Source organism: Parasteatoda tepidariorum, chromosome 2, assembly GCF_043381705.1.
Source record: "Parasteatoda tepidariorum isolate YZ-2023 chromosome 2, CAS_Ptep_4.0, whole genome shotgun sequence".
NCBI lineage: Eukaryota > Metazoa > Arthropoda > Arachnida > Araneae > Theridiidae > Parasteatoda > Parasteatoda tepidariorum.
Genome location: NC_092205.1, coordinates 2,780,827 through 2,797,765, shown reverse-complemented (window position 1 = coordinate 2,797,765; position 16,939 = coordinate 2,780,827). Strand labels below are relative to the sequence as shown.

The window sequence follows — 16,939 nt, the reverse complement described above, 5'->3', positions numbered from 1 at the left end:
TAATAAGTGAAAATAAATAATGCGGACGCCTTTTAAATAAAATCAATCAAATGAACTACAAGTTCTACAGATGAATGACAACAATTATAAAACTTTAATCTTTTAATAACAAATAATTTAGCATCAAAAACGGATTCTAAAAATTATAATTCTAAATTACAACAAAAAAGAACAACAACAAAAACTATCTCAGGTTGCCACGCAACCTAAAGTGAAATATTAAAACAAATAAATCTGATGAAAATTAAAGGTGGCGCTTCGGTCAAATATACATACGCTAATGACTTAAAATCTTAAACAATTTCCATTCATATTATAAGACGCATTATTTATTTTACATTTATAATTGATTGTAGCAGTCATGGTACACATGGTCTATTTGTAGTCCAGATAAGCCATTCCTATTATTTCTCCTGCTTTTATAATTTAAAATGAAAAAGCTATAAATCTTGTTATCTATTTGAGCTAAAATTGTACAATTTCTCTTAACTATTTTACATTCATAACTCATAGTAGTTATGACCTGTGTAGTCTGTGTGCATTCATATTATTTCATGGCTATTTCCTGTTTCTATTAACTATAAGAGCTTATTTAACACTATGATATTCACTTTTACAATACATTCAATTTTACTATGCTTAGACACTATAAAAGAAGAGAAAATGCACTTAAAATCAAAAGTAATCATTTGCGTGATTGAGATTCAAAATAATAAAACAAGTTGAGTTTTTTACTTCTAATAAACGCTTCTTCATAATTGGTTTTATACGTTAAATATGAAATTATCTGCATATGTGAAAGGTAAAGAGCGTCTATTATCCAGTTCATTTTGAAAAAAGACTTAATATTGTCATAGTTTACCCTGAAGCTTTCAAATATTTTCGGAATATATCATCAACCACCGACGTTTTTCCTGCGATTTATTCTGAGCACAATATGAGAACTCTTTGTTTTAGAATGAAATTTTCTTAGTAGCTTTTGCATGACTGCATTAATCGAAATGTTTTTTTTTTCATTTTAAATTGCTGTGTTTGGATTATTCAATAATGCTTACCTTTTCCTTGCGTTAAGAGAAATTTATCTGAATGAAACGTTAAAAAAGCGCATATTGAATCTGATTACTTTTCGTTGTTTCGCAATATTGTCTTGTAAATCTCTTTTACATGCATAAAAAATTAACATCATTTTATGAAGAATTTCAATAGAATTATGTTGCCATAAGAATTTGTCATATTTCACCAAATATATTTTGAGTTCAAAGACTTTTTATTGCATCAATTGGAATCCTAGTTCAAAAAGTTTTTATTTTGATTGTATGGCCGGCGTTGAACAGTGAGCTTACAATTTTGTGCTTACGACAACCAATGTTCAATTGCGTAGCCTTGCAATTTTGAATCCAATCAAGAAGACATGGGAATTCCTGGATCACACATTGGGAGAAACCAGCTTTCGTGAAAGACTTTTTGATGGAACTCACCAACATTTGCGTTACTTGGAGAGGAAAACCTTGGAAACCTCTAAGGATTTGCGCGACAGCAAGGGGACTCTTCCCCCTCTACCACTGGGAATATTTTACATCAGCATAGTAGTCAGAGCGAGCTAGATGAAGAATTACTATTGACCAGATCGATCCGTTGGGGTTCGAACCTTGGCCACCTCATTTGGTCACAAGAGCTCTATCCCCTGTGCCACCACTCTAGTTGAAAGAGTAAACAGAACTAAATCTACATCTTTTTTTAAAGCAATGCTTCATATTTTGGTAAATGTGTTTGGCAATCTAAAAACATGGCGTGGCGGTTTTCAATTATATTACGATACTCAGATTTAAAAAGAATTTCTTTTTGTAAACTTGTTTCTTTCGTAACACTTTATAATTAATGTATCATGACTTATTTTTTCCAGGACCCCTTGAAATGAGGGAAAGCAGCCAAGATTCTGAAGATCTTCCCCCAGGGGTTGGACAGTATGATGATTTTCACACCATCGACTGGAAACGAGATTTATCTCGAGACAGTTATCGTCACAAATATATCACCCGAAAAATGTCAGATTCATTTTTATATTCATTGAAGGGCTATTGTGATAAATTGTCCGGATGGATTTGTGTATTTCTCGTCGGAGTTGCAGCTGGTAAGTTTTCCTTAACACGGTTTTTCTCAGATTTTTCGCTGAGAAAAATATTTAAAAAAAGTCGCAAATTAAAAAAAGTTTAAGTGCCTTACATTTAAAGCAATAAATTATAGTTTCCAACTATCCATTTTACCGTAAAGAATTATATGGGCCTTAGTACGGACAAGTAACTAAAATATTTAAAGTCATTGAAATTGTTTTAAAAATCGCCAATTCGGCGACATTTATCCACCTCGATAAAAATTATCATTACCAATGCCTTATTCTCATTTTTTACAAATTTTTACAAATATTGACAAATTAAATACAGCATTGAAAGAAGTTTTTAAATATTGAAATAATATACTACAAATGCTTTTTCTTTTCTCAGAACAGTAGCTTTTCTCCATATTGACGCTTTGCGCCATTTTCAAAATAAACATAGAGGGCACAGCTAAAGATAGGCTAAACTTGACTTCAGAGTCAAGAGTAACTATCACAAACAGCAATTATGAAGATAATATATTATTCGTAGAAAAGCATCATTTCATGCTACGATGGAACCATCAAAAAACAATCTATCTCAGTTCTTTGCAATTTTCTGATTATACAACAGTCTTTTATTGCTTCGAACTTATCTGGTAATACAAAAATTAGAAAAAGAACGACGATCATTATACTTAAATGTTGCCACCTCAATAGGACCAGAGTTTGAATTAATCCATTAAATCAGAAGAAGATATCAATTCAGAAGATTCAGTTTCATCCCCTCAGGGAACCAATGAAATGACAGAAGATAATAAGTTATAGTTCCAAATTTCTGTGCATATTTTCCTGTTAGTAAATGGTAGCTTGTAATCTTTACTGCAAGCGAATCAACAAAATACTTAATTATTTGAATTTCAAGCATTTTTAGTCAATTTCTCTCAACTTTGAGGTGGAAGAAAATATCAATTAACCCTTTGCGGCCGTATTAAGTTTATACATGGGTGTCATGTTGGTCAGAATTAATTTTCGTTGAACGCACAGTAATACGTAATATGCAAGGTCATGAAGGAAAAATAAAATTAATTTATTCCTTTTTAAACTTTAGATATATGAAACACAATAATATGTTTTAATTTTATGTAAAAATTACTTTTTATAGTTCTCCATCGTGTGGCATCTTTCAAAGCAGTCTCCCATATGAAGTCCTGGTTTTCGAGAACATGTTTTGTAAAAATAATTTGTTTGGCGTCATCCGCCTTTAATTTTTCTGTTTGTAAATACAGAACAATCCTTACTCTTTNAAGCTAAAAACAGGATAAAAACAGAAAAATTCAAAATGCTGCTTAATTTTTTTAAATATAATATTTTCCACTTTTTCTTTGAATGATATATTTATAATAAAATGCATTAAACATCAGAAGATTCTGATTTGAATGAATGGATATTGGAAAGGCGAACTTTCATAAATTAAAGACAGTCAACTTTATTAATAGAAAGCAATTTAAATAACAGCAATTATAGACTGTATTAGCAATAATTTCGTAAATATCTTTTATAAAAGAAGTATAGAATGATATGAAATTAAATATCCAGAAATGTTTTGCACCAAAATTATACATCAAAAAACTAAAACAGGGATATAAATTTATTATATTAAAATAAAATGTTAAAACTTTAATATGAAATCTGAAAAAATTCTAAACTCTTATCAGATATAATATATTCCCTCATGCTTTGACAAAGATTCTAGCATGGAATCAGATTTTTTTAATATTCCATAATCATCCACAATTAACACTTTCAATGTTAATAAATTTTTTTGACAAATAATTTAAATGAATAATATTTTATTGCAAAACGCTGAAAAACAGCTAATTTAAATGGAATGTGTATGTAACACATTCAAAATAAAATTATTTTCAAAATAAAAGCAACAAGATATATCTACTTACTAAAAAGTAAAACAGCGTTTTCTTCAGAAATACCGTCGTGAACTAAAATTGTTTTAATTCTTCTTAATTCCAAATATTAAATGACATATTCTCCAGAAAAAAAATTAAACGTGAAATAAAAACAAAGACATAATCTATTTAGATCACAGAACATAAAAATTTTATTTAGATTTATCATCGTTTGCTTTTTAAAATAAAACGATAGAAATTCCAACTTATAGCTCGCACACAATTAAATAATAAATAAATCACTCAAGTTTGAGCTAAAAGCACTCAAATATTGCTTAATAAATACCACTCAAGTTTGAGTAAACGCAAAGCAAGAATTTCGCTCAAATAAGAATGCATTTTACTCAAGTTGAGTTAAAATAATTTAACTCTTTTTTGAGTAGGGGAAATAACTCTTTCATTTTAAGAGTATGGTGTCTGAGAACAGACATACGACTGGAACAGTAAAAAAAGCGTTATTGTGAGAGAGGACACGCAAAGGGTTAAATAATATTAGATTTTGTAATCTTTTTAACAACAGCGAACTTTCGAAAACTACTAAAAGTAAGGCTTTTTTAACCCATATTGCTGTGAATTCATTTCTGATTTTTTTTATTTTTATCCGTATCTTTATTAGGCTCTGTAGCAGGATTTATTGATATTGGTGAAAGTTGGATGAAAGATTTGAAAGAAGGTGTATGTCCTCAGGCATTTTGGCTAAACAAGGAACAATGTTGCTGGTCTTCCAACTCAACATTCTATGAAGGAGATGATTGTGCCCAGGTTATATGAAACATATTTTAATAGTAACAAACAATTTTTTTTAAATATTATTTTGATTTTTCTTTCTTCTTACAAGTAAATCATAAAAAAAAGTTTAATTAAGGTATAAATTACAATTTTTACAGCATTTTTATTTCTTTTTCATTTCACTTTTCATAATTTAACTTTAGATTACGTTATAAGAAAATGGATTCTCAATAATCCCGAAACTTTCTCCGCTTTTTTTTGATGAAATCGTTTCCTGGTATATGCTCCGAGCAAAAATTTCGTCAAAGTAACATTATCGTCACTTCGTCAAGGAAACAAATTTCGTCAAACTTTAAAAATAATTCATCATTCTATACATTAAAAAATCTTGTTGTGACTAATGTACTAACTTTTCTAATAATCACTTTATCATGGGCTCTATATAGGTGGATTAATGTCTCCCCAACAACACGAGAAAGACAGAACGGAAACAAAAATTACGACCCCACCTGTAACGGAATTTGAACCCGGGATCTTCATCTTCCTGGTACAAAGTCAACTCCCAGACCACTATACAGTCAGTCACATTACATCGCATACACAGGCTTATTTCACAATCGTGTTGTCTCCGCTCTAGTTACGTCATTCTAGTTAACAATTTCCCACAGAGCGCGATGAGGTTTCGAGTCGAGGAAACAGTTTCGTAATATATTTGAGAGATCACGTTTCATCAAAAATCACGTTACTTGTGATAAAGTGATTACTCAAAATTAACGAAATACAGTTAAAGAATTGCTGAATCGTCAGAAATGAGAGTTTTATTTCTGAGAGCGTAGGTTCTTTAAAATTCAATTTTGCTTTGCTCTGAAATGAAAAGAAAACATCAAACGATCATTTTTTTAACTAAAAGTTCTTAAAATTTTACTTTCAATATGGAGACATTGTTTATTCAGTCCATTTTATCGTGTAAATAAATAAAAAATTTGTGGCGTACTTAAAGGTTTTTAAAAAAACATTTAATATTTTAACTGTTTCTTAACAAACAGTTAAAACATTTCATATTCTTTATTGGAATATTTCCTTGTTTATTTTTATTCAGTGGAACTCTTGGTACACTTTCTTCAACCTTGAAAGTTTTACTCCCGAGGAATACCTATTGTCATATGCTTTCTACGCTGGATGGAGCTTATTTTTTTCGGCCGTGGCGTGTACCATGGTTTTAACATTTGCACCCTACGCATGCGGATCTGGTGTACCAGAGGTACTTCTTACTATTTCATATCAAAGATTTTATCTACTTTTCTTAATTCTTTTTAATGCTTAATGAGGATTAGTTAACAGTTCAATATTTTTTATGATAAACTATAATTGAAATTTTATTATTTGGATTTAATTGTGTTTCACGGCTGTATGTTTCTTAAACACTGTCTATGCAATTCCGTCAAAACCCACGTTTTCAGAACCCCAGTCGAAAGATGATAAATAATCAACAAATTGTAGTAATAAATAAAATGAAATGCGTGATTTTAAAAAAAGATTAACTTGAAGGTGGATTCAAATTATTTATAATTACCTTCAATTTTAATACCCTCCTTTAAATGTATAAACGCATTATAAATAATCATAGGGTTAAAATTTGATATTCCCCGAGAAGCAATATACTTTTACTGTAAAAAATTCCGAATCAACGTAACGGCACTTTGAGTGTGTCAACCGTAAAATAAATTTTACAGTAAAATACATTTTACCGTAAAGTCTATATTTACCTAAAATATTATACCGTTATTTTTACAGCAATATTTATTTAATATAAGCGATTCAGTGGTTTTACGGTAATTATAACTGTAAAAGTTACGATGGGTTGGATTTTTCTGCTTCATTACATGTTACGGGTAAAAATTGATTATACAGTCAAATGTATCGACCTTCTGAGTGTCGGTAGTTTTAACCATAATTTGATCCGGAAATTTTTACAGCGTATACCTTTATCTTTACACGCAACAGTGTTAGTAAGTGACACATTACAACACTTATGATACGAAACTATAATCATAATACACACAAACAGTAACAAATTCACTATCATAGATTGTAATTCGATGAAACGTATTTAATTTTTCGCAATCCTCTATCGACACTTTTAATTTTTGAACCGAATTAGGCTGTTTCAGTTAAGCTGTTGAGCGATAACAAGTTCATAACTGACTCGCAACTTTCTCCTGGTATTTTATAACAGACCTTTGTAACAAGTCACATGTTTTCGAAAAAATTTTTTTAGGAACTGATATTATTCCGTATCAACTACAAACTGTATGTTACAGAAAATTCTAGCTATCTCTAACAATGTCTTAGACTATGATTAATCAGTTTTTGATAATGATTTCCTTTTATTTTTTTTCCTTAACAATCATTTAAGGTGTAGAGCATAGACTCTATCTAAAACAATTTAAATAATGATGTTTATTAATAATAATGTGTTAACATTATTATTGCTTCTGTTTTGGTATTTAGTTTTTCATTTTACATTTCATTATGTGCAGCTTTGCACTTACCCTTGCACCACAAATATATTTCTGTTTTTTTTTTTTCAATTTCTAGATAAAAACTATACTGAGTGGCTTCATTATGCGAGGTTATCTAGGAAAGTGGACATTGGTCATCAAATCAGTAGCCACAATGATGGCTGTATCTTCGGGTTTGAGTCTAGGGAAGGAAGGACCAATGGTTCACATCGTATGCTGTATTGGGAATATATTGTCTTATTTCTTTCCAAAATATGGAAAAAACGAAGCAAAGAAGAGAGAGGTAATTTTATTGAAAACCAATTATTAGGAAAAATAATAATAATTTACTTATTACTAAATTTTTTTATTATACAGTTTAATTAAACTGCTTAATAAAAAAGTCGAGTATTTCTCATCTCTTACGATAAGTGAAACAACCAGATAATCTAATTAAACCATATTCCATGGTTTTTTTGATGAAACACAATTCAACCACAACTTAACTGTAATCTCCATTACCTAACGAAAGGCCTAGCTCTAATGTCCAGTTAAATTTCTTCCATACGGTTCTGAAACCATGCTGATTGTAATTAGTTAAAAAAAACTATAGCTTTGCATCCATAGTTTTTTAACCATACCAGTTATAAACTGTTTCAAAACCATAAAGGTAAAAAATATTATTTACAGAAAAAAAAATCAATATTTACTTTTAAAAAATATAATTTACTTATTATCTTATAATGCTATATGGTTAGGTGCTATCGGCAGCAGCTGCGGCAGGTGTATCCACCGCCTTTGGAGCCCCGATTGGAGGTGTTTTGTTTAGCTTAGAAGAGGTAAGTTGCTTTACTTTTTGTAAAAAAAATTATGTGTGTAAGAAAATAAGAACATAGACTCAATTCAGAATTAATGTAATGCCTTTCTGGGGTCTTGTCGAATTTTTTTAGGGAAAATTAAAAGATATTTTGTAAAGCAACTGATTATTGCTGATTAGAATCTCATTCATCTCAAAACGCTGATAAAAACCAAAATTTTGCCCAAAAAGAGATATGCTATCATTCAAGTAGGAGATTCGCAAAGCCACCTGAGAATTAATTACAATAATACGTTTAAGAAAATCATTTGATTTGTAATGTGTAGAACACGATGAATATGATTTGTGACTCAACGAGTTGTATAACGTGCTCTTCAAAAACTAAGTCAACATGCTTTTCCTTGTTTAGAAAAAACAATCACCCAAATTTCTGACACTTGAAGATATGAGATTATGCAGACAGGAGGAGATATTACAAATCTCTGTACCCTAATTATTGATGATATTGTGTTTCGTAGAGGTATGGAATCTTAACCATGAAACCATTTTAACCATAAAAGAGCTTAAGGCTCTTTGGTAATTGGAATCTTAACCATTCTATGGTAGAAATGCTCCGTGGTTAAATAGAATCTGAACCATTCAATGGTAAAATTTTAGGATAAACTAAAAATTGTAATCTTAGAAATGAAAATGGTTAAGATTAAAAATGCAATTCTTGTAGCAAATTCATGTGGCTCTCACAGAAAGCATGATCATAGCTCAAAATATTTTCGACATATAGCTCTACAGATAACAAATATGTAATTCAAGGAATAAGAGTAATAAAATAACAATACAATTTTTCAAAATCATTTAATAAAAAAATCACATTCTAACATTTTCAAAATGTCTATGATTAACCGCAATCAGGTCTTATAATTAGAGAGGCGTGCGAAAATTTTTGAATCGTTTTTAAACCGTAATCGTTTTTCTGTTTTAAATTAGTTGAAAACCGTTAGTTTAACTTATAATACCCACACATTCCAACTCATTCTTTCCAACACATTTTAATAGACACCTAATCCCTTTGCTTTAGAATTTCGAAACAAAAAGTCAGAATTTTCAGTATTTCGGACAATTAATGTTCCTAGTTAATTCAGGTTAACGGATATCAGTGTAACTTAATTTTTACATGCGACTATAAAAAATTATACTACATATTGAAATTAAGCGAAATTCGTTTGCATTAAATATATCATCAGTTATGCGCAACTCATACTAACTAAAACCTAATGAATTTCTTCTTGTTGTTGTTTGAGGAAATGAGATGATTCGTGTTGTTATATTCACTAAACTAACTTCAACGGATTAATAACTAGACTGGATTTCATTATTTTTTAAATAAAGTTGTATGTTGCTATTGCAGGTGAGTTATTATTTTCCAATGAAGACATTGTGGCGAAGTTTTTTCTGTGCCTTGGTAGCAGCATTTGTTCTTCGTTCAATAGATCCCTTTGGAACTGATCATGTTGTCAAATATTACATGAGTACAAGACGTAAATGGATCTTGATAGAATTAATCCCATTTATTATTCTTGGAATAATCGGGGTGAGTTACTCAATTATTTGCTTTTTAATAATTTCGCTTTATAGGATAACCATGAAGGTGGTCTGGAAAATGATTAACTTCTTGAAACATGATTAACTACAAGAAAAGATACATGATTAACTTATTTTCTAACTACTAATTGAAACATGATTAACTACTTGAAAAGATACAACAATATTTCAGCTACTTTTAAACGTAAGAACTAGAATTCCAACATCTGTCATACTGTAAGTTAAGTTTTTGTAGTCCAACAAAAAGTGATGGTCCTAGTAAAAGTCATAAAAGTCCTGCCGTCATAGAATGGATCCAGAGTGCCTCACTGTGGGAAACACATGACTGGACAGGAATTTCAAAAACAGTTAAATTCACCCAGAACAAAAAATGTGGGATTCAAAGTGTTGATGTTGTGTTCCTTCAATAGAACATTCGCCCAGCTAAGGCCTCCTCCACAAAAATTCTGCTAAAGAAGTTTCACCGGACGTTGTTTGATCATTCACTGTATAGTCTTGATTTTGCTCCCACCGACATTTTTCTGTTCATGTGCCTGAGGAAATTCTTGTTTAATTTTCTCACGTTCCTTTAGACGAATCGGTGCAGAGAGCTTGACACATTGGATCCTTCCCAGGCAGCCAGCACACTTCTATGATGCTGATCTACAAAAACTTGTCTCACGGTATAACAAATGCTACAATTCTGTGCTTCTTGTTTTGGATTAGAACTTTAGTGTTTGGAAGTGCTTAGAAGACACTAGAACTTTTGATAACTATAACTTTGTTTATTTCCTTCATAAACAACTAAAATTTTAAGAAGCGTTTTACAACATAAAGTCCATCATCAAAGCGAGTAGAAAGACGTCAGTACTTCGGGCATCGGCGGCTTGTGTCCAGCACACATGTCCGGGTGAGAGCTGAAGTCGAAGTGGCATACTGATCGACGGTGAGCTGCCTTTTATCCTCCTTGAGTGTAGGCGCGAGCCGTCCGGGAAAGCTGATTTGCATCTTGAGAGATCGGCTTCTTCCAGCCGCGTTGCATATTAATGAAGATGACGTTCTGTGTGACGTTCTATGTGATGAGTCTCTGATGACGCCACAGAACCATCAATATTATGAATGATTTTAATATTTTGAATTCCATGTTTTTTATTACAGTTAATGCACCACCTTGAGATGATCTTGCAGTTTATACCTTATATGTTTTATACAGTTTTTAAAAATCTGAAACGAACTCAATAATTTTTACACAAAAAGTTAAGGAACATCTTTATTATTATTTTGGATTTTATACTTATTTTTACAGATAGATTGAAAAACGACAATCATGTTGGTTGTGCTGATAACGAAAGTTTTAATGTATCTGAAAAATTGCATTTTGAATTCTTTTCACTTTTAGTCAGAATACTTTGCGACTTTTGTTGTTCTTAATTTTATATCTGACCAAACTCATTATAGGTGGATAATTTATACAGGATCAGGTAGTTTGTTTTTCATATAAACTACGAACATTGGGTAAAGTTTCATAATGATTAGCTGTACCTTTTTTAAAAGTCACGCTGGGATGGATGCTTGATATTTTTGATTTTGCTTAAATTTTCAGGATATGTTCTTTGCATAAAAATATTAGACGAGTGATTCCTTATTTTTGCGAAAAACAATTTATCTCGAAGTTTTCTTTTCGGGGGGGAATCAAATTTGAAGATCTTCTGAAATTTTGAAGAAAAAAAACCCATCAAATTACAAATGAAAATACTTTTTGTGAAACAAGTGAATCGCCACACTTACCGTTATTTTATGCTCTACTAAATTCACACTAACTACACTCTATAAAAAAAAAATCGACGCACCGAGAAGCAATCGTCTGATTGCTTTGAAATTTCGTATGCATGAATGTTTTGAACTGATATGGCTGGAATGATGCCGACTGGGGACGTAATTAAAAAATTCTTTAATTAAAAAAGTGCAAGACTAATCTAGTAATTAGCGCATTATAGCCATTTCAGGCTCTTGTGCCAATAAACTTCAACCAATCATCCAAACAACCAATGCTTCTTACGTTAAGGAAAAGTAACTGAAATATAGCTGTATTTCTCACACACCCCCCCTTCTCTCTCTCTTTTGCAATAAATTCTTTCAGGAAATTATGTTTTGCTTCTTCTTATGGGCCATGGTCTACATACCATCTGGGTGACCCTCGCGTTGAAAATATTTTCACCAACATAATTTTATTTACGTTGAATAACTCCCTTACAAATATTTATAAAGTGCTGCAATGGCTCAGAGGATAGAGGGTTCGCCTTCCAATGAGGTGAACCGGGTTCGAATCCCATCGATAGCTGGTCGATACGAATTCCGCGTCCGGCTCGCACTGGCCACAATGCTAATGTGAAATATCCTCAGTGGTAGACGAATCATGGTTTAGAGTCCCTTTGCCGTCAGACTAACCGTGGGAGATTCTTGTGGTTTTCCTCTCCATGTAATGCAAATGCGGGTTAGTTCCATCAAAAAAGTCCTTCGTGAAGGCAAATTTCTCCCAATACTTGATCCAGAAGTTCCTTGTCTTCTGAGTTGGGTTCAAAATTACAAGGCAACATAGTTGAACGTTAGTAGTCGTAAACTTACAAATTAGGTCGACTGTTCAACATCGTTTGTAAAATAAAATAAAAATATTTATAAAGAGCGTTTTCTGAAAATATTTTTATATAAAATAAGAAAATCATTTCTTTTAACGCTAAACATTTTGAATGAATGGCATATGATGTTCTCTATAAAGTACGTATTTTACGATTTTTAACTATATCTTTAACTATTTCTTTTAACTATATCCTATTGAGTCCTTTCATCTGCTCAAATGGATGTTTCTACGTAAATTTCGACACATTTGTAAGGCAATATTTTAAATATTTTTTTGTTCGCACGCATTCAGAAAGCTATTTTCTGTTCAAAACTGAAATTTATTTTGCTCCTAAAAGCCTGAATCTTCAAACAAATGGTGTCAAAAAAAGTTAGAATTGTTAAAAGAGAAGAAAGAGACTTGTTTTGAAGCAGTTTTTTTACAAATATTGCTGTCACAGTTGAAAAATTTGGAAAAAAAGGAAAAACTCAAAAAATCATCATATTAGTAATGGCGCCAATGATTTTTAATTGATTTACGCAGTATATGAATATTAAAATATAAATAATAAGCCATGTACTAAAAGACAAAATGAATGGAGTAAATATTCGTGTAGAGGAACAGTAAAAAGTTGCATTACTATTATTAACAAGAATGATGCTTCATTAAGGTTGATAATGATTCATTAATTGAAACAAAAAATAACCTATCTACTGAGCCAAGCTAACGATACTTTTTGGTTTTAGGGACTCGCAAGAAATCTCCAATTTAACATCGATGCATAATTAATATTGGTAATATATAATAATTGAAATGAAAAAATAAGCTTTGAATGGAGAAAAAGGTAGTGAGAACATCATAAAGGAAAACCATAGACAATCGCCATACGCAGATGACGCTTAATTAATTTTAGTAATATGTACTTCTGATATTAGGATAATTGTTGCAGTTTTAAAAGTAATTCAACATCAGGTTTTCCGTAGTTTCAGAAAATATTTTTCATTAGTAGCTAAGATAGTGTATTAATATCTTAATGAATTCGAATTAAAAGAACTTGTTCAGCCATTACCTATAAATATTTTAAACAGTAAATTTTAGATCACATTGAGAAGTGGTAACTCTCCAAAGTGCTTATTAAGGTCGTATAAGAATTCTAATTGGTTTTAAAATTATTGCTTTACTTTGCTGCCACTGACAATTGTATTTCGCACGAAACTCAAATGCTAAAGGGTTATGCAATAAGTACCAAATATATTAATATAGGTATAAAGTATTATATTTTGGGAACAATAAAACTGCACCCATACTATCAGTATTAAAATTGCTTAAAGCAGTTTTAATACCTATACTGGGAAAATAAGTGTCTTATGGCTCCTTGGAAAAGAATATATTATGGGGACAATAACTTGGTAGTGGTAAATTTCGGCTATCATGAGTTGGCTGCAAGCAATATCATCTCGCCAAGTGATGCTAAATACATTTAATCTCTATTTTGATGGAATAAACTAAAAGATACTTGTTTTTCTGAAAATAATGGGGAGATTTCGCAAATTTACGTTAACTCTGGCGTGCTCCCGTACGGAGGATTTCAAGTAATTGCACATGCGCCAGATCAGGTGAAATGCGCATGCGCCTGTGAAAAAGTATCAAACCTGCGTTCGTGAAAATAAGAGATTTTGCAAAAATCCGTAAGTTTAAAACGCTAACGTAGTGGAATATCATTTTAAACCACAAAATCAAAACAAAAATTTACAATAGACGTTGACTATCTCTTTAAAGCCGTGGCATACGATTCAGGATGCTATGTGCAAAACTGCGGATCTGTGAGCAGAAAAATTTAGTAGATTATGGATTTCGGTGAATTCAGCGATAAATAATGCAGCTTATTATTACTGCTATTATTATTATTAAACTTTAGGAAAATATTATTGAACTTCTATTGATTATTTAACTTATTTCAGTAAAATTGCAGAGATAAAATAAATATAATTTATAATTTTAAAATAGTGAAGATATATTTAGTCTCTAGTACAAAGAGACAACCATAGTGTTAAACAAAAACCAATAAAATTATTTATTTATTGAAGGAACTAATTGTTGTAAAATCACACGATTCATTTCTAAATTTCATCAATATATTTTTCGTCAAATTCGCACTCTACGTCCATGTTTTTAGTTCAAATGTGTTCTTAAACAGAAAGCAACATTTAACAGCTATAAACAGCGTTCTTATAGCTTTCCTTGCAACGTAAATCACGTCAATATAACTTAAAGATACGTAGGCTCTGAAATAAACGCGAGTTTGTGCAGTTGCTTCAATGTTGCGGGGAAAAAATATAAAAAGGTGCGAAAGTAAAAGTGCGAAATCTAATAACGTAAAGTCACCGGGAAGGGCAACAAATAATAAAAAAAGGAAATTATTTGGCTTTATTAATTAAATATCTTTTGTTTTTTTTAACAGTGTCGGTATATGCATTTCAGTTTTGTGCATGATATCGTAATGTTGTTCAGTACTGACGAAATGATTTCTTTATTCACCTCGTTCGAAGAATGGGTATTCAGCTAGTTCTAAAATAACAAAAATCTTGTCATTCAAATAATAATTTTCATTCTCCTCTTTTCCTCGTCATGCATCTCCTTAAAAAAAAAACTAGGAGTTCTTCGTGAATAGCCAATGAGGGAAAAGGAAGGACATCTTAAAGAAAGTCCAATGAAAAGGGAGGTGGGCCGTTCAAACCTAACCACTTACGAAATTATTGGCCGTCAGAGGAAACTAGCCAGATCTGGAACAACTAACACGTGACCACTACACCCTCATGAGAAAAAAAAAAGCAAAAGGCTAAAGGTTAAAAATGACGGTTTCCGTCCAGTACGCAATTAAAGTTCACCCACTGTGAAATGAAAAGAAAATGTCCCAAGGTTAAGAGCATAAAAATTATATTTTAAAGTAAAGAGCCAAGGGGGTTCAGCTGCAGAAAAGATGACCGTTTTTCTCCCACGCCAGAAAATGCCATGTGTCAGCTGCGATGAGACAGGACCAAGAGGATATGGTGCAGAGATAATATCACGTTACGGTTGGTAAAGAATAAGATTGGGGAAAAATATCTTAAAGGTGTGCATGACTGAAAAAGAGAAACATGCAGTAATAAGCAATTATAAATAAATTAATATCGCATAATTAAAATATAAAACATAATAATAATCTGTAAAAGTTAATAATTAATAAAGATATGCAGTATTTAAACATATACATTGTAAATTGATAACAGAATTAATTATAAATTGAACGTTAATGAAGTTAAGAGCAGGAATTTGTAAACAAGAAATTAAGAGTTAAAAGGACAAAAGTAAAGCAAATAAAAAAACAAAATTATATTAAGGAACTACTAGTAACTCGTGATAAAAACTTGTAGTAAAAACTTGCGATAATTAACATTATCACATAGATATATTAAGTAATTAATATTGTCAGGCGGTAAAGGCAGAAATGTGCTCAAAAAGAAACTTCTTTGCAACCTGTATTAAGAATAACGTTTCTACTTTCAGGGTATGATAGGGACAGCATTCATTAGAGCAAATATAGCATGGTGTCGATTCAGGAAATCGTCTAGACTTAAAAATTTCCCGATTCTTGAGGTACGTAAGTTATTTTGACATATCAATAATAACCAAAATTAGATTGATTTTTAACGAAACAAAGTTTAGTTTTAAGTCATTTAAATTATTTTTAAATATTCGATCTCAACTTAATAAAAGTGGACCTTAATATTCTTGAAAAAAATAAGTATTGTTAAATTTAATTCTTCTATATTCTGCCAAACAATTTCAAGCATCTGAGTACCATAAAGGGTGGCAACCATTCTAATACAAAGTGGTGTTTCACAAAGAGTTTCACTACATTAGAAACCAAGGATAGTTCTTGGTGCAGTGAAACACCAGTGTTTTACACTACTTGGTGTATAGTAGCCCCCATCATGTTTGTTATTCAGTTGCATGAAATTTTTTAACAACATTTAGATATGATACACATAAGAATCGGTAACGTTACTTTTATGATACAATGTAAAGCAAGAATCATAAATTGAGATGGATATATGCAACAAGAATCACAAATTTATGACTCATAAAGGCAATAATTCCTAAAACAGAATCAGTTTTGCTAATTAAAATATTAAAATGAATTCAAACAAAACCGAAGTGGATAGAATTTTACTATTAAAACTGTTTTATATAATCGATAGATTTATGTAAATCTTATACGAACATAAATATTTTTATTACACAACTCAAAACATAACTGCGTTTTGTTACTGTTCATATGAGTAGTCAATATGATAAGAAGATTGAAATTAGTTGGCAAATAACTGACCACAATCAATATTTTTTATCAACCAGTAAAGAGGATTGAAACTTACTTGATATTAAATGGATTCTGACCAGTTTGTCAATTCAATCCAATAAGAAGAACTTCACTTCATGTAAACAAACCGCTATCTAGGATGTCATATTGCATATATCTTGAAATTGCACAATTATTCGCCTTTAAACAGTTTCTAATGGTGCAAAAGCATCTATTATAAGTTTTATACATGCCCTACCATTATTTTATACAAGAACTATGTTAAATAGTTTAAAAAT

The 16,939-nt window shown here is 30.9% G+C and overlaps 1 protein-coding gene across 3 annotated transcripts in view; it reads left to right on the top strand.

Annotated features, from left to right (window-relative positions):
* LOC107439695 (H(+)/Cl(-) exchange transporter 5) overlaps positions 1-16,939 on the top strand; it is a 59,416-nt gene that overhangs the window by 6,916 nt on the left and 35,561 nt on the right. For 2 of the 3 annotated variants that reach the window (XM_071177054.1, XM_043045189.2), the window contains exons 3-9: positions 1,904-2,131; positions 4,676-4,821; positions 5,888-6,049; positions 7,387-7,593; positions 8,048-8,128; positions 9,512-9,694; positions 15,848-15,937. In XM_071177054.1, coding sequence (XP_071033155.1) covers positions 1,904-2,131; positions 4,676-4,821; positions 5,888-6,049; positions 7,387-7,593; positions 8,048-8,128; positions 9,512-9,694; positions 15,848-15,937 — 1,097 coding nt within the window. The remainder of the gene's footprint in view (positions 1-1,903; positions 2,132-4,675; positions 4,822-5,887; positions 6,050-7,386; positions 7,594-8,047; positions 8,129-9,511; positions 9,695-15,847; positions 15,938-16,939) is intronic. The other variant, XM_043045190.2, reaches the window with a different exon arrangement.